Genomic DNA, 21,628 nt, shown 5'->3' with positions numbered 1-21,628 from the left:
GGCGCTCACCTTCCTCGTGGTGTGCTATCCTCTAGAGGCTCTGTGCCTGTTTTTTTTTCTCCGAGTGACGACTCTGCTCTCAAAGTCGCCATCTTAACCTCAAAATGTCGTCTCATGTAGACGCCGCCGACAACAACGCCTTGCCTAGCCAGCTTCAGATTGCAAGTGCTTCTTCAGGCAGCACTAATCATTTCAACAGCACACAACCAAATAATGCCTACACAGGCATAGCACAAAATGCAAACCGACTCAATAACAGCCATACACTGCATCGCGACCGAAAAACGTATGCTCAGATGGCTTCTAATGATATTAACTACACCGAAGATATGGCAGTTATAGTTGATGCGATTGAAGGTGTCCCGTGCATGGATTTTGTTTGTGAAATTGCAAACCATTTAGATCCACTCAAAATGAAGTTCGCTTCTCGCATTTCCAACCAACGAATTTGTGTGTATCTTGATAGCATTGAGTCAGTTAAATATCTGTGCGACAAAGTAAAGTCAATAAAAGTAAATAATCAAGAAGTCAACATTCGGCCTTTAAGATCAAGAAACAAAAGAGTCATTATTTCCAATGCAAGTCCTGTCATCTCTAACGCTACCCTCATTGAAGAACTGAAAAAAATGGGCATTGATCCAGTCTCTCACATTAATTACCTGAGAATTAATAGCAATCTACCCAAATTTTCACACTTAGGAAGCTTCAGACGACAAATCTATATAAGAGAAGAGGACGAAGCCAAACTTGTTCCCTCTGTTCCAGTCAGCAATGGTAACATTGTTTATCACGTATATTTCTCGACAAACAAACCCACTTGCTTCTTGTGTAAAGAGGAAGGTCATTTGGCAAAGGACTGCCAACAGCAACAGACGAATATTTCACAGGAAAATTTTCCTCCCTTACAAGACTTGGGAAATGGCTTCCCTCCAACATGCAGCGATCTCAACAGCACTCAAAATAATTATGCTAACACTGTTAACATACCCAACCTCAACGACCTTGAAATTATGCCACCTCCGAGCGCTCCAATTGATGGAAAAAAAAGGCATGCTGAATCCGAATCTAGTTCACAAACAACTATCACAAACCCTTCCAATGCCCGGCTCCTTAAAAATAAGCCAAAAAGGAAAAAAACCGAGCCTCATCAAACAACACTTCCAAATGCAAACATATCCCACGATGAAATCAATATCCAACTTGAATCTGTATCGAAACATCTCCAAGACAATCACATCCAATTAGCAGTCAACTGGGAAAAACTTACAACGTTTCTTTTCTTGTCTTATGGCAAATCCAATGTTTCCGATATTCTCACTTCACTAAATTGTAGTGTAGAGAATATGGATGAATCTCTCCAAGTGATAAGAAATCTAGTCAACGACAACAATTTAAAACACCGAATCTCCAGAATAAGAAAAAAATTCGGGCTAAGCCGTCTGTATCCCGATTCGGAATCTACTTTTGACGAATCAAGCTCGTGTGAGGAGCTTGGCTAATTTTTAATCTATTTATATATACATATTTATAAAAAAAAAAAAAAAAAAAAAAAAAAAAATGAATAACTCTTACAACATCGTTCAACGTGATTTGAAAATTTTTTATTGGAACTGTGGTAGCCTCAGAAATAAAATTGAAGAAATTCAGTGTGTGTATAAAAAATATGACATTCTCATATTCGTTGAATCTTGGCTGACTAAAAGTGACAATATTAACTTTCCTGGCTATCTAACCTACAGAAAAGACAGGACTCGATGTAAAGGTGGCGGAATCATCCTCATCATTCGTAACAATCTGTGCTATAAAGAAATCGTGAATATCGCCTCTCCTGTGGATTCAACAGAAATTTGTGGTATAACTATAAATAACACAAATCCAGTCTTTGATATACTTGTATGCTACAGAGCTCCGGGAATCACTTTAACCCAAAATGAATGGGATATAATTTTTTCTAATATCAACCAAAATTCAAATACCTTAATTATAGGCGACTTCAATGCTCATAACAAAGACTGGAATTGCGTTCGTACCGATGTAAACGGAGCCTTTTTATCAAAATCTATCGAATTCTATAATTTGCAAATCCATAACACGTCGACCTATTCCTACGTGAATTCCTACAACAATAACAAATCTAACATCGATCTCATACTCACTTCTCTCAATTTCTCAGATAAAGTAAACTTTTCAGTAAATGACGAGACGTGTGGTACAGGTCATTTTCCTTTTTATATTGATATAAGCGTCGAAAAATGTGAATACAAGAAAAAAACTTTTAAATTAAAATCTAAAAAAACTAACTGGAATATATTCATTGAAAAGGTAGAAGATACTTATTTGAAGTTTTTAACAACTTACTACGATAAACTTTCCCCTAATGCCAAGTATGATTTTTTCTTTCAAAATATCGTTGACGCGCTTGTATCTTCTACCCCTCAATGCAATGCAAATTATAAATTCACCAAAAACAAAAAAAGCGGTCACAACCCGGTTAAGTGGTGGGACGAAGAGTGCAACAAAGTTCTTAGACTAAGAAAAGCGGCCTTTAAAAAATGGCAATACTCTGGTAAATTATTCGATCTTATTGACTATAAAAAAACTTGTGCTATCGCCAAAAAAACTCTCAAGCAAAAGAAAAAAGACTCTTTCAAACGATTTGCGGAATCTATTAATTTTAAGACAAATCCTACCTATGTATGGAATCAGTGTAAAATTTTTAAAAACAGTTGGGTCAAAATTAAACCTAAACACGTTGAATCTAACTTGAATCATCAGGATCTCGTCAACGAAGCTCTTAACAAGCTTGCTCCTCTGGTCAATGACTCCTTTACTCCCTCACCTACGCCCACCTGCCCTATCAATCAGTTTCTTTCAGCCCCTTTTACTTTTCTTGAGTTTAATGTCGCTCTTGAAACTAAAAATTCCGATTCTGCCCCAGGTCTAGATGGTATTGATTTTGAAACTATTAAAAACCTACCAACAAAATTTAAACTAATTCTCTTAGATATATTTAACGAAATGTTTAGCAAAAATCAGTACCCTCTATCCTGGAAAAATTCATACGTCCACTTCATACCCAAAGCTGATGGAGCTAGCCTCCGACCAATAGCATTAACATCTTGTTCGTGTAAATTATTTGAAACTATTTTGAAATCTAGGCTTCAGTGGTGGGCAGAATACAATAATCTGATTCCTCCTTCACAAAATGGCTTCCGCAAGGGGAAATCGTGTTTAGACAATGTAACGCAACTCGTATTAAAAGTTGAAGAGGCCTTTGCGGAAAAAAAACAAGTTTTAGCTGTATTTCTAGATGTCACTGGAGCCTTTGACAACATTAACATTGACACTCTTTGCAGTAAACTATCTGAATTGGGCTGTCCATCCAACCTCGTCTTTTTTGTTAATTTTATCACTAATGGAAGATATATTTACTCTGAAGTCAATATGGATTCCCCCAGAACCTTGCACAAGGGACTCCCACAGGGAGGGGTCCTTAGTCCACTTCTGTACACTCTAGCTACAAAAGACATCACTGAAAACCTTCCTAAAAATGTCAAAATATCCCAATTCGCGGATGACTTGGCCATCTATATTAAATTCTCGTCTGTTAAATGGGCCTCTAAAATCATAGGTAATTCAGCGGAAAGAATAAAAAATAATTTACTTAAAATTGGGTTGCACCTCTCTCTACCCAAGACTGGGTTCCTTCACTTCAACAGAAAAACGATAACTCCTGGAAACACGCATATCAGAATAGGAAATATTTCAATCCCCTCCAGCTCTTCAGTTCGATTTTTGGGTATCACTCTAGATTACAGACTTACCTTTCTTTCACATATTGAAAACGTTCAAAAAAAATGCTTTAAAGCTATGAACATTCTAAAATATCTCTGTGGAACTTGGTGGGGCTCAGACTCACAGACACTCCTTACTCTGTACAAAAGTTTTATTAGACCTATTATCGACTACGGCAGTATTATTTATCTTAATACATCCCCCACTCTAATTAATAAAATAGAAAAAATTCAGTATCAAGCTATTCGTATAGCTCTTGGCTATCGCATAACCACCCCGACTAATATTTTACTAGCTGAATCTTCTTTAACAAGTATTATGGATCGCTCTATCCAGTTAGGCTGTCGTTTTATAACAAAATCTTATTCGTGTCAATCCTCGCTTACCCTTGCCTCATTAAAATGTCACAAAAATGTTTTGCAGAAAAACAACTCTTTTTCAAATAAAGTTCTACAAATCTGTACCAAAAAAGTTGACAGGATTTCAAACAACATTCTTAGTTTTAACAATCCTTGCTTGTATGAACATGATTACCAAACACTCCTTACATCAATTGATTTTAACTCAAGCTTTGGAAAAATACTTGAAAATTCTGACTCCCCCAACGATCTGTTCATCGAATTCTCTTCAAAAAACCAAACCCTCAATATTTTTTCTGACGGTAGTAAGTCTAAAACGAACGTTGGTTCAGCCTGTATCTGTCCAAGTCTCAACCTACAAACCAGTCGGAAACTCCACCCGCAAACCTCAATTTTCACTGCTGAATGTATTGCAATTAAGGACGCCCTAGACATCGCTCTCGACCACTTAGATGAGAACATTTCCCTTTTTACTGACTCTCTAAGCGCACTTGAAGCCTTATCCTCTACAAAATATAGTATTAAAACCAACCCCTATATTCTTGACATTAAAAATAAAGTTTTTCTATTTAATAAAAATTCAAACGGCTGCCGAATCAAATTCTTCTGGATTCCGTCTCATATCGGTATTTCTGGTAATGAACTGGCTGACTCAGCTGCCAAACTAGCTGGTCTATCTGAAAATGTGATTCATCCTCAGATCCCCTTCTCAGACTTTTTCGAATTCTTTAAGAAAGAAGCCAGACTAAATACTTTCAATACGATCTCCAGCCCTCCCCTTACTACTGGCAAATACTACTTTGAAAACTACTTCAAAAAGAGAAATAAATCATGGTTTTATAATCTCAACCTCAGCAGAAAAATAACAGTTACCATAAATCGCATACGTTGCAACCACTATAACTTAGCTGCCTCACTCACTAGAGTAAATATCCTAAATGATGCCAAGTGCAGTTGTGGAGCTGAACAGGAGGACATAAACCACATTCTATGGAACTGCCCTCTATACGATACACAAAGAGAGGAAATGATCCGCAAACTCAGAATAATAAAACTCTACCCACCACTGAACATCGAAAGCATTGTAACGGAACCTAAAATAGATGCCTGTCTGTGCGTATGTTCCTTTCTTAATACTTGCAATGTCAATATTTAGCAAAGTGCTACTCAACTGATGTGTTTTCTTGTATAGCGAATTAGTGTATAATTCTTACGTTTAAGATGTGTAAATTAAATTAATAATTTTGTATATTGTATAAATCTTGTATCTTTTGGCCTATTGGACTTCGGTCTTAACGGCTTAATAAATTAAAAAAAAAAAAAATAAAAAAAAAAAAAAAAAAAAAAAAATATTACGTAGGTAGAGAGAGAGAGAGAGGAAGTACCAATGGACAGGCAGAGAGCGAGCGCGGATGGCGGGGTATGGCGAGCTCTCGGGGTAAAAGTCGCTGCCGCAGCGGTAGCTCGGAGCAACATCGGCGTCGGATCGCAGTCACGGGGGGCCTCACAGCTGCCACTGCGCAATCGTTGGGGGGGTTCGCTCTCTCTTTCTCTTGTCTGCTCTCCTCCTTTTTTTTTTTTTTTTTTTTCGGGGCCGCCCATAGGGGCATGCATGCACCTCGTTATCACTGATTTTTGCTCCGTCGCTTGCAGCGAAGGAAAGAGAGAGAGAGAAAAAAGAGGACGCCCTTCGGGGGGACCACTTCGTGCAAACGGGCGCGCGATGCACGGGACGCTCGTTCATGGGAAAAAAAAGTGTCACGCGAGAGGCACGTACGGCGCGTCAGAGCTCGCTTGTACTTTAGTCGGCGCGCTCACCTCCGACAGCGCGGGGCGAGCCGTTTTTTTTTTTTTTTTTTTGTCTTTACCCCTAGCTTCTTGCTTTGTTTATTGTTCTTGGGTGCTTTCAAAACAGGAGGTCGCGAGTACCGCTAATTAAGACTCGCCAATGATTCCGAGGTTCTTTTTTTTTCTGAAAATTATCGGACATACGTGTATTTACTAATAAAAAAAATGAAATGAAATGCATGAAATTGTTTATTACGACGTACTTGTACCTGAACAAGTAAAAAAAATCGGTTGAACGATAAAATCCGTCCGGAGGAAGAAAAAAAGGTACCTACTTACCCCCGACGTAGGTAAAATGAAAACGTCAAAGATCGCACATATGTATGTATATATACAAGCGCGTATCCGACGGCTTCGGGGCAACCATCTCATATTTCCCGGGCAAACGAACGGTACAACGCCATATACACGCATCGGTATAGATTTCCACGGTGCTACGGCGACAATAATAAAAGCCACCGGGGAGTCCGAAAACGGACAATGAGCCGCCGGCATGTACCGCCCGGACGCGTGATTGTTTCCCGTGACTTTTATACCCCGAAGAGCTCGGCGCTTCATTATTTCGCGCGATCATTGTTACCCGTTTTATTACCATTATTTAGGCGAACGGGAGCACACGGCTGCAGTACACAGTGTGTATACACGCAGTTGGTTCTCGGGTTACGTGTGGTCATTGTGTATACAGCCGTATAAGGTGCGCTTTCGTCACTCAAAAGGTATACACGTATATTTTTAAGGGTATGTTACGCGCTGACAGCTCGCTTTTGGTGTTGCGGGGCACATTATGCGTGCGCGCACAATCAATTAACAGCGTTTCGCTCGAGTGCGCAATCTGAAAACGATTTTGGGCGGTACACGACCGATTTCTCGGTGTAGGAACTGCTCTGCGTTTCGTTTTTTTTTTTCCCCTTTCTTCTCCTTCCGACTCGGGGCAAACGATAAAGGGTTGGACTTTGAAAGAACTCTTCGAGTCGCTCGAAGTTTGGAAACAGTATATATGCAAGGGTATTTACGCAAACAAACTGTTTACGCGATACAATGTATTATAGGTATGTACATGCGTGTGTACGTGTGTCGCAAGTGTTGTTGTCGTCCACTCGAGTGCAAGACGATTGTTCTTGTTTAATTGCCGTTGAGGATTTCGTTAAGTTCACAACTCTTTGGTTCAATTGTCTTTTGTGCGGGGATTTTCAGCTGGACAGGTATCAATCATTCCTATGTACATGTGTATCCACGATATACCTCGACCGAATAAATGTATACTTGTGACTTTTTCTTCAAATGCCACCGAAATACCGTTTTTGGTTGTGAATGACAATTCGCTCGATAAGCATCGATGAGCCACTTCTGGTGATAGACGAGATAAAACGATTGTGGTTGGCAAGACTCGACAGGTATTCGTATGATATGTCGTAGCAGAATGTGGTGCAAGGAAATTTTGGAGTTTCGAGAATGTACGAGGTGGCCTTACGAAAATTCGCCGATTAGAACTTTACATTAATCTTCAATAACATTCTTTCGTCGAATACTCGAGCGCTAATCAGCGGGATATAACTTATTGCTGTGCTTTCGGTGTATTTGTTTTGGTTGAGCACCACTGCTTGCGGTTCGCCGTGAAGTTTAGAACACTTTTATCTCGAAAACGCTAATGAAAAGGAGAGCTAGCTCGATAAGAGATTATCACAGGAGTATACGAATACAAGTCGTACGAGTATCAATAGCTTAGCTTAAGCTTTTAATTGCGTCCGAAGATTTCGAGGCGTCAGCGTGAAAATTTGACGTGGGTCTTTAGTCACAATTCGGGGAACAAGCTATTACAAAAATGCCATCAACATTGATTGTAAAACCATTAGCGAGATACACTCGAGGTAATCTGGCAGTTTAGAAATTTCGCCCCTCTCTCTCTCTCATCGATTAGATAGATTTGTCTTATTAGAACGAATCAACTACATGACATTCCATTGAAGTGAGACAAGGCTTGCGTCAGCCTGTGCTTAGAAACAATGAGCATTGCCCTAGTGCGCTCTCGCATACATATACCTATTTTTGTATAGACCCGAGGTAATGATAATAACATACTTTCCTCGTGGAGCCGAGCAGAGGCGCGCAAACAAAGGCCCTCGACGTTAAATTGTCACCTACACGAATTAGAGAAGTGAAAAGAGAGAGAGAGAGAGAAGTGCAGTTTGTTTTGTCCCGCGCAGCCGCTCGCACAATGGAAAAGTAAAGCGCCGAGGTCCTCTCGAGGCGAGTACAATGGAGAGCTCGAGCCGCCGCCTTGGCGCAAGCAACCGTCGTTGACGGGCTCTCCGCCGTTCAAAGGTTGACCTTTTTTTCGTCCGCATCAGGTTCGCGAAACTCTAAACCCCGCCATTAACCCCCTGATGTATATGTATTTTTACGGTTAATACCATACGCACGAGGGGGGGCCGGCACAACGTGGCGATTGAGAGCTTTTATCGCTTCGGGAGCTACTACTTTGAAAAATTTTATCGCAACCAAAGTTTTAACGAGATAAAACTGAATATTGTCCCTAACGCGAGTGACGGAATAAAATGTCGTTGACCTAATTTGTCAAATCAATTCAATTTCATTGCCCAAAAGATGTTATTAACAAAAAAAAATGCCTTATCACTTCCGTCTGACTAAAACAGCCTATTACTACTGATAATAAATAAATTGTTTAAATCGACTTCAATTGAATCTCTTTGTTCTAACAAAAATAAACTGTTGGACAATAATAAAGATAAATCTCTCCTCTCACTCGTGTAGGCAATCAAAAAAACTAATCTCGTTTCGTCCGCTTGAAAAAAAAAAAAAAAAACAAGTCAGCCCGATTTTTCAGCAACCGATCATTTAGCAATTATACAAGAACAGCAGCATATCCCGCTCTATCCTACGGTCAATGTAGACGGAAAAAGTGGCGGGGGGAGGGGGGTCGCAAGGGCGCGTATACACACATATATATGTATATACTCAACAGACGTTCAACTTTGGCGTTTGCGAGGCCCCGATCGCTACGTGTACCCACGCCCCCTCGTGCCCCGACAACGACTACCCGACGAACAATGACATCCCCACAGTACGGGACTTTCTCTTTGGTACACGCGTACATACACACACATATGCACACGCACGTCTGGCTGCAGCGCTCCCGCTCCCAGTACTGGGATTTGAAACTTCGAGGCTCGTTCATCCCCGTGCACACACACGCGCTCTCTATCGTCTGACTCTCTGTCAATTGATCAGCGGTGAATTTGCCGTTTTGTGGGTTGGCCTCTGCACCGAATTGGATTGCGGCTTCTCTCTCCCGGCTACGCGTACACTCGGACGTTGCTCCCCATGTGCCTTTTTTGCCTCGTCCGTTTCGACCGGATAAAACAAATTGGTATATTTTTTTTGTCTCCCAACTCCAATCTAGTGATTCCTTATTAAAATCGATGACGTACATAATATAATACTGGCAAACACCCACGCGAAGCGAGACACGCGCACAAAAGGGCAACGATATGAAAAAACGGAAAAAGAAAAAGAGTATTAATGAAAGGGCACAAGGCCCACGAGAAACAGGAGCTCGAAAAAACTCGAGGGGTCTCGCCCCGGTAAAAGACACGGCTGTCTTTGCTTACCTGACGACGGGGAATAAAAAAGCGAAAGTGGCCGAGGCACGCGCCACTTCATCCCGAGCACAAACATATATATATATATATATATATATATATATATATATATATATATATATATATATATGTACCCATGCAAGCGGCAGAGCATACGTCTTGAGAGCTCGTCGCAGCAGCTCCTCAAGAAGTACATGTAGGAGGGGTGCAAATGGCACACGCGAGACTTCCGGGGAGGTGTGCTCGGCCGGGGGTATCGGATTCGAGAGACGCCGACCGCTCGGGATTCAATGGGGGCGCGAGCGGAAGCTGCCTGCTCGTATGTTGCACTGGGTTATTCATATATATATAAGCGCATGGGTGTAACAACGCGTGTAACGTAAGAAAAGGTCGAGACGCTCTCGGACGAGGAGGCGGAGGACTGGCAGGCCTTTTTGTGCGCGAAGCCGATAGCCGCCTGATTTTTCTACTCTTTATTATTTCGCTCGATCTGGATAAAGTTACACGCCTCGTTCCCTTTTGTCCGAGGGCAACGCGTGCTCTACTACTACACGGTACATTTTCCCCGGCTTGTTCCGTATGCAAATTAATTGTATACTTTTGGTGGATTTTTTTTTTTTTCATTTTCGCTCTCGAGCAAAGATGTATGTAATATACGTGCCTGCGGCGAGCCTCGACTTTGCCGAGTTTGAATGCAGTCGTTCGGTGGAACGTGCGCACCTTGGCTCTGGTCTCTCTCGCGGCAAAAAGGCCTTGGTAGGTGTACACGTCCTGCGTACCCTCGTATACTTGGATGTAAAAAAATAAGAGTAGGTGGTGCGCACTTAATGAGGTGGAGAAGAAGAATAACTCGAGAAATGGCTCAAACAAAGAAAATCATCTTAGGGGTGTACGTGTGTATTCACATGTATATGAGAGGCCCAGACTCGCTCTGGCAAGGGGCCGGTAGGCGCGGTACGTGGTTGTAGGGGTACCAAGGGTGAAAGAAAGTGTACGGGGAGAATAAAAAAGAATTAAGAAAAAGAGAGTTAGGGGGGAAGGGGGTGGAGAAAAATAAAAGAAAAGAAAAAGGACATCAAGAATGCCACGTCCCAGACGCTGCTGCTCTCTTAAGTCCTCGAGCGACGCCGCCCGACGATGACGTCTTCTCCGTCGGTCTTTGCCCTTTTTTTTTGTCGTGCACCACTCCCTTGCCATCTCACTCTCGCTCTCTTCCGTTGGTACACACACGCCGTACTCGGCGTCTCTCTTATTATACGAGTACATAGACACACGTGAGAGTTACACGCGTTGGTCTTTTTTTTCCCTCTACGTCTATAGCAGAGGAAAATGATGCATAATGCGGCTGTTTTTCGAGAGTAAGAGAAAGAGAATAAAGTCCATTTGCTAGCTGTATTTCCATCTAGATATTTTTTGTGTACTTGTTCTCGGGGTACATTGTAATGGGGGTACCGGAAGTATCGAGAAACACCAGACGAGGCGAGTTTTTGGCTTTATCTGGCGGCTTCCCATGTGTGGGAGGTTTTTATTTTTAGGCACAACTGTTACGCGGAAATGCAGGTCAATAGGGTAAATCGGACCAAGAGACGTCGAATTACTTCAAGGGTCGATCTGACGTTTTTAAGTTTAGTATCTTTCACCATCGTTTCGTGTGTGTTTTCATGTGTAATTATCTCGTAATAAGCGATCGATCAAATACGTAGTTGGGCATCTTCAATAATAAAATCATGAAAACTGTCGTGGTATATATAAACATTAATTTCAAGTTTGGACAATTCAAAATGAAGTAAACGGTGTTTTCAAATTGGTTGGATATTGGACAAATTGACTTTTGAAACGCACCTCGTTGTTCAAGTCTTGATCTGTCATTACCCACACGCACGTGCATAATAGTAATAAATAAGAATATAATTGTTTCCTTTCAAATTCTATTGAAAAATAATGAACGTTGCCGCAATAAACGTACATAGCTTCGAAGAACTTTTTCATAAACGAAGCAAATCGCGCTTCCCGGTATAGAAGCGATGGAAAAGTCTGTGGTACCGATAATTTTCGAGCGGCTTCGAAGCTTTTAGTTGTATTTTAAACTGAAAGTTATTACCTGTTAATGAGCTTATACATTAAGTTTTATTTCCGTACACGATGGTCACCCTCAACATTAGTCACGGCTAGGAGAGAAACGTCAACTTAATTGTTTCGAGTTTAAACTAGTGACTGGTATGTTCTCGTCATCAGGATTTATCTATGTTTCATTAATGACATCCAAAGGGCTTTCTGTGAAGGCCATAGCCACGTACTTGTAGATAAAATTGAAAGTTGAGTCATATGCACTTAATGACACCCTCAATGGTGAAACGCATTTACCGCAGTGAAAGTACCTTGTATCAATAAGCCTGCAGCCACAGTATCGGTACAGTAAAGTCTAGACTACGGACACATTGACACCAGCAGTGACTTTTTGGTTTGCACTTTTCATATCTATCGACACAGAATATTTGCGAAACGCGTCAAGTGAAAAAGTAAATCTACTGTAAGTCAGTGTGTGATTCGTTGCTCGTGACTTTTTTTGTAAAGATCTTGTGTCCAAAGAGAAAGAAAAAATGGCCTTCAACGACACTATACTTTGTCATTTCTTTGAGCTTGTGAAGCATGACAAGCTCGAGGAAGCTGCATTTATTTTGGAGGCCCACGACTGCTCGCTGTCTTCGTATTTAAAGGGCAAAGTAAGTATTGACTCATCTAAAAAAAAAAATTCATTTTTATGTATAAGAAACAAATTTCCATTACTCCGATCAACTTGTAATATCTTCATTACGGTAGTGATGACTTTTGCCGTGTTTACAATGGATATTTTTTTTTTCTTTTCTAGATATGTATGCTGAAAGCGGACCGGATTATGAACAGCTTTGCCTATAAATATAATCCCTCATACGAAATAGGTCAGGAGTTGAAATTTTATCTCAACAAATCCTTGGAGCATTTCCATAACGTATATTTGAGGGAAAATTTTACAACAACGCAATACCGGAATTATGTCAGCGTACGGATTATGAAAGACTTGTATGAGGTGGACACGATGTTCATTTTCGTTCAACAATGGGACAACAGCAATGCATTTAATGACGTAGACGATGGCGTTATGGAATCAGAGGTAATTTAAGTACACACACATTCACCCACACAAAAATACACATCTATCTTAACGTATATATCAGGAAGTCGTTAATTTTCGAATTTTGTAGTTTTTTATTTAACTTTATATTATGCTCACCTTTCTTAAATATCATTTTTTTGTCATCCGAATACATAAATTACGCAACTTTGAAATATATTTATATTTTAACATACATGTTTTTGTATTTGCAGGATCTGAAAATCCAAACGGAAAATGTTACATCTCAACTGTCAGAGTGGACCTTATAGATAAATTTGTGTACAGATAAATTGAAAAATATCAGTTGATTTTTGTTGTTAGGTTAATTTTATGGGGTGGATGAATTGCGATGATTTTTGTACAGATAAATTAAAAAGTATTAGTTGATTTTTGTTGTTAGGTTTATTTTATGGGGTGGACGAATTGTGATAATTTTTTGTACAGATAAATTAGAAAGTATTAGTTGATTAGTGTTATTAGGTAAATTTTATGGGGTGGACGAATTGTGATGATTTTTTGTACAGATAAATTAGAAAGTATTAGTTGATTTTTGTTATTAGGTGAATTTTATGGGGTGGACGAATTGCGATGATTTTTTGTACAGATTAATAAATAAGTGATGAATCCTTAATGCTGTAATAATTACTAAGCTAGTGATGAAGTAATCTTCTTAGATAATCTTTACGTTGTATGCAATATATTTGTTATTCTTGTTTAAGTAAATAGGTTTGTAAATTGTAATAAATAAAAATAAGAAATTTTCATCATACAAAGCTTGTAAAATTATTTATTCATAAAACCTTAGAATAATTAAGTTAAACAATTAAAAGATACAACATTAAGGTACTTGGGACATTCATTACAAATGGTGAGGAAAGTTATGAGAGGTGAGGGGAACATAAACATGCAGCAACACGCTAGAAATTGTTTTCCTATAGTATGGATATACCAACATGTATATAGATGCAATTTTGAGTGAATCTTCCATGAGGTTACATGTTAAATTGAGATTTAAAAAATAATTGAATACATTAAAATAGTATCGTGGAACGATCTAAATAATTTCACCCATTCCTACACGCGTATAAGTACCACATCTCTCTTAATAAAATAGTTATAAAATTTATAGAAATTTTGAAAGTAAGTACACTGAACTATCAATCCATGCAATAAAATTACGATTTTTTTTCTAGTACAACCTGTTTTGGAATTAAAAAAAAAACCCTCTCAACCTATCAGGATTGTACAAAAATAACACGAGAATTTGCATTTTTTTATAAATGAAAAAACCATGGTTGGGCCCTTTCGTAAACAAAAAGTAAATTTTTAAAAGAAAAAAAAATTCATAAAAATTTTCATTTATGTTTTATCATGGGTGGGTGTTGGGCATTGATTTGTACGTCTAAGTCATAATTCGTGGTAAAAAAGAAAATAGACGCTGTATGTATAACAAGACCAGAGGGGAAGATAAAAACAATAACAGCCGTCTCGCCAAGCCACCGTATGAATATATACGATCGTGCACCTGAACGACACGCGAGACAGCTTATTGGTTTTCTTATCAAATATTACAGATCAGAATGAGACACATCATGCGAGGGCGCAAAAATCATGGGAGTTGCTGAAGCCTTCCAGCTATTTACTCATACCCCACGTCGATCCATTGATAAGCCCGTCAAATTCACCAATGTCATATATCTCACGCTCCATCCGATATGTCTGCGCAAGACGAGCCTCGCGAGCAATTTCAAAAGTAGTTTCATCCATACGGTTTTTCTATTTTTCTTCAAAACAATAAACGATTTCGTCTCGGTTTTCCATAATATCCGCTCCAAGATTTTTATCTGCGAAATGGCTGAGCTGTCTACATCTACGACACCCCCGTTACAATATTACGATAGCTTGACACGCTTTGGAACGTGACGTGCCGTCTAGAAGAGAATCGAGTCCATCAAAATTTTTCCACTCTCTCAGAATAATTCGATCTAGGTTTTGCTTATTCATCCGTTGATTCATTCGAAGCGCAAACAATGGAAGTGCACATAACAACTCGTATACGCAGCGGAGTCACGCGCCTTAGAACTTCATCGCGAAGCCCGTATTGGTCAAGGCCGATGCACTAATTACCATCAACGAAGTTCTCGGCTATTTTGCACAAGCTCTGCCACTTTGGCTGAAAAATCTATTGCATAAACATCTTATCGACTACATACACATTCGATCCCGTGAAGCTCTTTTTTTTTTTTGCCATTCACGATCGTGGAAATCGAGACGAATCGTTTATTTCAGACCTCGTAGCGGTACCTACACCGAGCGCGATAATTTTGCCGATTTTTTTTTTCCATCCACAATCTCCACTGATCTCGAAGTGAAAAAAAAAAAAAAAGGACCGAGCGTGCCCGGCGATCCCCGAGTATTTGTCTACCACCTGATCGCGACAAATGAGCGTCTCGCCGATCTACGATCTTTTATAAACCCACACCGCGCCTACACCGCGCGTTCGGATATACATAGACGGGGAAACAAGAGAAGCAAAGAAGAGGGAGGCGAGCCAACCTTATATATACCCACGAGCGACACTCGACTTCCGGCCACGTGGCCCTCGTGTACATGTATGTAAGCACACCGCGAAAGATTTGCCAAAGGTGCGTATAACATTGCCTACTACTGTGCACTACCAAAGAAATGAGACAAGAACAGTGGGAGAAGCGAACGGCACACGTATAAGGTACAATACGTGTACGAAAAAGGCCAGGGCACGCGCCTCGAATTTATTCAAATGAAATTCACGAGACGGTGCGTTTCTTCGCCTCTATACATGTATACATATATATATATATATAGCTGTCGGGGAGGACAGCTGCGCTGCACATCGAGTGTGTAAGTAACAGCGAGCGATAACCAAGAGAGCGCATTGTTGCAAAGAACGAGTGGAAGAAGAAGGGACGAAGAGGTCGGAGGTGCAGCCATACGGTGGGCGCGCGCGCGTTGTATATGAATGCAACTTGTCGGGCAGCTTATAATGTAATATGCCTATAAAAAAAAAAAATTAATGCTCCTCGTTGACCCTTTTTCTTTACTGCCTCCTCGAGGACTTTTGACAGTTTTAACGTTACAATTTACAACTGCGTTTAACTCGGGCGGTAATTATCAAAACGTACATTTTCTTCGCGCAAAAATAGTGCCAAAAACACAGCCTTGGAATTGCAATTTCCCCCCAAAGTCCCCTTCATCCCCTTGAAAGCGGGAGGGGAAAAAAAAGAGGCCTATCTCCACCGGCCGGCACGGCTGATGAAAAATCCACGGCAAAAAGGGTTGTATCGTCCGTGCGCCATTATACGCGCCGGCGAGAAGAAGTGACCGTCCACACGGCCCTTTTTTACAGCCTCACAAAAGGCGCAAGAATTCGCACGTACACGCTCGGGCTTTGGCAAGGGAAAAAAAAAGCAAAAAAAAAAAAAAAAGCAGCAGCAGCGTCAGTCTCGTTCTTTCTCCTGCGTAATCTGCCATCGGGGCTGAAGAGGGTGCAAAGGGGAACGGGGGCGCTACGGCACTCGAATCACGACATTTAATGCGTAATATCCTATTTAATCTTGTATGAAAAGCCGCCAGTTTGCCCCGGCATAAAGACGTCGACGACGGAGACGACGCTGGTATACACGGCGTGGCTGTACACGCTCTTTTCCCCGAGGCTGTTTCTCGCTCCTTGCACACCCGACGATGTATACACATATACACGCGTGTGTATATATACCCACACGACCAAGGAAAAGGCCATTGAGCCGTCTGAGCCACTCTCTCGCGCGCAACAGCAGCCACCTTCGTCGCTCGCGTCTTTTCTCCCTCTTGGTCTCCTGCTCTTTATACGCGTTACACCCGTGTACAACTTGAGGGGGGGGGGAGAGCAGATGCCGTACACAAGCGGGCCAAGTGTGCTTATATACCCCTCCCGAGGTGAGACGACTACGCAACCCCTTGTGCCAGGCTGTACACGTAATATACTGCTACTCGCGGATTTCCTGCGGATGAGAGCCGGCAAACTTGCGCGAGTATACACATGCTGGTACATCAATCAGATCTGCGAGCGACTTGCTAACCCCGATGAAATCGAATAAAAACAAATTTACCCCACCCCCCGCCCCTTAGGATCGAAAGAAGGTAAGCACAAAGTCGTTCGACTCGCAAGAAGAAGAGGAGCAGCTCGTAATCTCGTTTCGACGGTGGGTAACAACGGCACGAGCCCATCCGAACAGCGAAGAAAAAGCTCCGAGACAAGAGTGACCGCATCTTCCTGAGGGGGAGGGGGACCTCAAGACCCTCGAGCCGCGGGAATTACTCGCTCGAGAGGCGAGAAGTTTATTTAAGATCGAGTCATCGGTCGCCACGAGGGAGAGCTCCGGCATCGATTAAGCCAAGAGTACACCGGGGGAGAAGGAAGTACACAGCCGGTGTACACTCCCCCTGACTTGCGGTGGGTGTATCCGAGGGTGCACAGTCTTGCGTTACATCCCCCGCGCGTATTGTCGGGAGAAACAACCCCACCCCCCTTTTTGACGAGCTTGCTGGTTGTCGTCGGTGTATCTCTCTAAAGTCTCTGGAGAGGCTTTCGGAGGCTGAGGTTTGATTGCGGACGTCGAGGATGGTTGTTGTAGGTAGATGATTCTTCCAAGGCATGCAAGGGGACGCTGTTGGAGAAGAAAAAAAAAAGAAAAATTCCTACCGAAATCTTTTAAAAATACATAGTCGCGAGATAATTGCAAAAAAGCATCCACACCGCAGTCGTGTGAAGATAAAAAAAAAAAAGAATCTCATCGCGTATACAATATAATGTATACACGCGAGGGTTGAGTGAGAACAGGGGTGGGGCACAGGGGAGAAAGGGACGTTTGAGCACTCGCGATTTATTACCGCGCGGGCGCGTATATAAAGGGTATATATATACACGCCTTTGCCTCCCGATCGGCGCTCCCTTCGACGCTTAGCGCGCCCGCATTAGGGCTCGATCGTCCGAATAACAAACTCCTCCCGCGCATCACGAGTGGAAACCTTTTACGTGTATTTCCATTTTGGCGTTTTGATTCCTTTTTTTTCTCCCCCTCTTTGCGTTTCCCATGCATTTTTATACGAGCTGGAGTTGTTTTTTCTCTCTTTTTTTCTTGTCATCTGTAAAAACACTCGAGCTAACGGCAGTTGATGGGGGCTATAATTGCCAAAGCCATCAGTCCGCGTCGGGTGATAATAAATCACACGCACCTGGCTATGTTCGAGATCACGCGTTTAGTAAACAAATTATCCAAGCGCAACTGCAATTGTTGAAAATACTCGCTAAACTTAACGATCTTGCGAGAGTCAGCTCCTGCGGCTTGGCAACAGGTATCCTCTTCTTATTTGCATTGCGTAATTGCGCGCATTTGCATTCCCATGCCTCGCTCCCACCCGACTCTGACCTTAAGGAGAAAAAAAAAAACCGCAGCACCGAGAGAACAACCACGCGTTAATCGGACGCATCAATCTCTCGCACGGTCACGAGAAAAGTGAGCAAGAGCGCAAGGGAGGGAGGGAAGGAGCGAAAAAACCATTTGAAGAGACACTCGGGGAGTGGACACAATGGCCCCAAGGGCACTGCGTATATACACACGTATACGACGTGTGCTCGTCTAACTGCACGGCTCCGCAGATGCATATGCATGAGGAGCTTGATACACGCGTGCTATGTAACGCCCACGACCGGAAATAAGCACCTGCTGCTCGCCTCTAGCGCGTTGTATGGGTCGTTGGATGTATATGCATGCTGGTGGCCTGGTCGCTCGATCTTTAACGGCTGGTGCGAGGGTTTACCTTGTGCGTCTACATGCATATGGCTTTTATTTGCATTGATCTACGCCTTTAGGTGGAAGGGGTGTCAAGTGCTTCTCGGGTGATTTATGAGAGCGCAGTCAACATGTAACAACACCAGCGATTTGGATTGTCGTTGCAACATTCGAACGCAATAAACATATCTACATCACAGCCCCAAAAAAAAAACACAAGCAAAATCAATACCCCAAAGATATTATGTTCATCGATAAAACGACGCATCGGGCACGTCCGCTCGGGATATCCGCCCTTTGCCACGTGTACGCAAAAAGCACGACCACCCCCGGGCTCCGGTATCGGTGAGGTCCTGGCTGACCCTGGGAGGTCTCTACCGTCATAGTCTCGTAAACTATGGAGGAAAAAAAAGCCGACGCGTCCATCCAACGGCGAGATACCCGCGATTGATATCAGCGATAGGGGTATATATACATGGCAGAGGCCCTCGGGCACGTATATGGAGGTACGGGGAGCGGGGGTGCTCTTTACGAGCCGAGAGAGGAGTAAAGGGGGTTGCGAGCGGACAATTTGCACATACAACACGTACGACGAGAGTAGGTATAGACACGTTTAATCATAATCTAATATTTAATAGGTAATTTCACGGCTTGTTTGCGCCCTCACCCTCCCTTGGCCCCTTGCACGCGCGTGTACGTGTGGGTGGATACACGGTAGCTTCATGGGAATCGCACGCTCTCCCGTTTCTCTTATCGTGTATATATATTGTGTGCCTCTCGGAATAACTATGTTGTTTGTTGTACAACTCGGCTGTTTGGCGTATTTTTCTTTATTCTCGAGTCAAGTGAGCTCTTACTTGGGTAAAACAAATTCTTTTTTTTTTTTTTATAGTCACCAAGGACAGTAGTTCAAGGAGCAGCGGAAGTCGTTACGTAGCCAAGGGGGTTTGATTAGGCTCACGGTGGGTACAGTAGCCAGTTATTTGGGAACACCACTCGAGTTGGCTCACGTGGCGGTGGTGTAATGAGGGGTGAAAAAGAAAAAAAGGTCGATACAGGTGTGTCTTACGCAGTTGACGATTAATCATTGATTCGTGTTTCTGTTGTGGCCGGGTAATTTATACGCGGATTATCGAAATGACCCTCCTCGCCAGTGAATAAGCACAAACTTCCGCTTGGCCGTTCATTATAATGGCAGAAAATCACTTTGAGACCGTGTACGGTGCAGTTGAAAATTCGTAGAGTTATTTAGCGCGTTGGGGCGAGGGACAAAGGAAAAAAAAAAAAGAAAAAAAAACCAAATAAACGGTTCCTCCGCATAGTTTTCGAGCTGATGTCGTATCGAAGCAACCGCGGCAAACAACGTATATTATATACATACTATCGAGCCGGGGCGTTCGTGCCCATGTCGACTTGTCACCGGGAAAATATGCCTCTCTGGCACCGTTTGCACACACATGTATACAACTACGACACGAGGAGGGACAAAGTTACGGACCTCCTTGTATACGTGCACACAACACACGCAGCGTATACCGTGCCGCTGAAAAGACGTTCGCCGCCTCTCTGTAATACGTCATAATTTTCCAGTGGCGTGACCGAGTCTCTCTCTCGTTGGAGCCTCGTGGAGGCCATTTCTCCATCGTCACACTTTCTCTATTCGTCCCTTTGTACGGTGTCGCGACGCTCGGTACAAAGTCGATGTAACATGACGAAGCGAAAAGAGCCACGCTATCTTTTTTTTGTTCCATCAATAGATTACCGAATGGTAAAAAGTTACTTCACCGGTAAGAAAAAAGAAAAAAAAATTACATTCGCACTCAAAAATCATGAAGTATGCAAATGCCGGAGCAACCAATTACTCAAGACGCTCACTGGCGTTACTTTTTTTTTCGGAGGGGCCCATCGAGGCGCGCCACCTGCGCACCCTCGTCTTGCGCGTTTGGCCAACTTTCGCTACACTCGGACCGATTTTATCCGGCCAATGATCTATACAAATGCATGCTGATTTACGTATCAACGAATAATGCCCATTAAGGCTCCAGGTCGAGTTTATCTGCCCATCGAAACTGCACCTTTCGGGCCCTTCTCGTTTCTTACACCCTCCCTTGACAAATCGTTATTGAAAAAAAGGAGACCCTCTCGTTTACCACTCGTGTTATTGGATTTTCAAGAAGATATACATACATACATAATGTACATTCACTTCGACATGGATACAAGTGCATACATACAAGTACTATAAACAATATTACCTACCTCGGAGTTGTACCCTCGTTGCAAAAGCTCATGTGTACAACAACCCCTCGGTACAAGCGATTTGCTAATAAAAATCAATGGGCCGTGAAGGCACCGATCACCCCTTTATGGAACACCCACGGTATATAAACTCGTAATCCGATATCCTCTCGGTATTATACCTGCGTAAGTACATATGAGAATACGCGTGGGATCGCGCTAATCGAGAGAAAAATCCAAAACTATACAACGGTAGGGGGCACAAAAAACAATGATGTGAGTACTTGGGCAGGTATATGTATATATATAATATATATTGGGTGTGTAAAGCGCTCGCACGCGCTTCATCGATTTCTCAAACTTTTCCAAAACGGCGAGAGGCGTGTGCACCTTCAAGGGTCAGTGCGTGTGTGTGTGTGTGTGTAACAGTCATAAATTGAGACTGACGTTTTCGAAGCGCTGCACATAATAATATATGGCTGTGCGATTGACTACCCAATAGTATAGGTACCTGTGTGTATATATATACGCAAAGAGAGAGGAAGTGGCGCATTAATTTCGAGGCTTACCCCTCGATTTGTTGGGCTGTACAGATATAGGTGTGTACCCACCCGCGCTCGTTCACCCACACAAACCCCGTGTGCAAGCGCCAGTTTAGCAGTTATATGCGTGCACGTCGAGGTGTTCCCAAGACTCTACATACGGCAGCAAGACGGGACTGTAATTTGTAGTGAGATACTCGCTACCGATAGCAACGGCACATTGCAGCGCTGGTTACGCTTCTTGCGCTTGTATACTCTATAT

The 21,628-nt window shown here is 42.3% G+C and overlaps 1 protein-coding gene across 1 annotated transcript; it reads left to right on the top strand.

The window, feature by feature from the left end:
• Positions 1–12,166: 12,166 nt before the first annotated feature.
• LOC149374190 (uncharacterized) lies at positions 12,167–13,050 on the top strand. Its single transcript, XM_089594722.1, has 3 exons — positions 12,167–12,345; positions 12,492–12,773; positions 12,989–13,050. The coding sequence occupies exons 1-3, from the start codon at positions 12,223–12,225 to the stop codon at positions 13,043–13,045; spliced, it is 462 nt and encodes a 153-aa protein (XP_089450848.1). The 5' UTR covers positions 12,167–12,222; the 3' UTR covers positions 13,046–13,050.
• The last annotated feature ends 8,578 nt before the right edge of the window (positions 13,051–21,628 follow it).

Source organism: Copidosoma floridanum, unplaced genomic scaffold, assembly GCF_036245765.1.
Source record: "Copidosoma floridanum isolate Cflo_tuat_1 unplaced genomic scaffold, Cflo_Japanese_pri ptg000021l, whole genome shotgun sequence".
NCBI classification, from domain to species: Eukaryota; Metazoa; Arthropoda; class Insecta; order Hymenoptera; family Encyrtidae; genus Copidosoma; species Copidosoma floridanum.
The sequence above is the reverse complement of the archived record's forward strand: the minus strand, read 5'-3'. Positions and strand labels throughout refer to the sequence as shown.

Excerpts from the sequence above, each read along its gene's own strand:
- LOC149374190 (XM_089594722.1), top strand. The coding sequence starts at position 12,223 with ATGGCCTTCAACGACACTATACTTTGTCATTTCTTTGAGCTTGTGAAG. Across the intron at positions 12,346-12,491 it reads CTTCGTATTTAAAGGGCAAA|ATATGTATGCTGAAAGCGGA; the intron begins GTAAGTATTGAC and ends TTTCTTTTCTAG. Across the intron at positions 12,774-12,988 it reads ATGGCGTTATGGAATCAGAG|GATCTGAAAATCCAAACGGA; the intron begins GTAATTTAAGTA and ends TTGTATTTGCAG.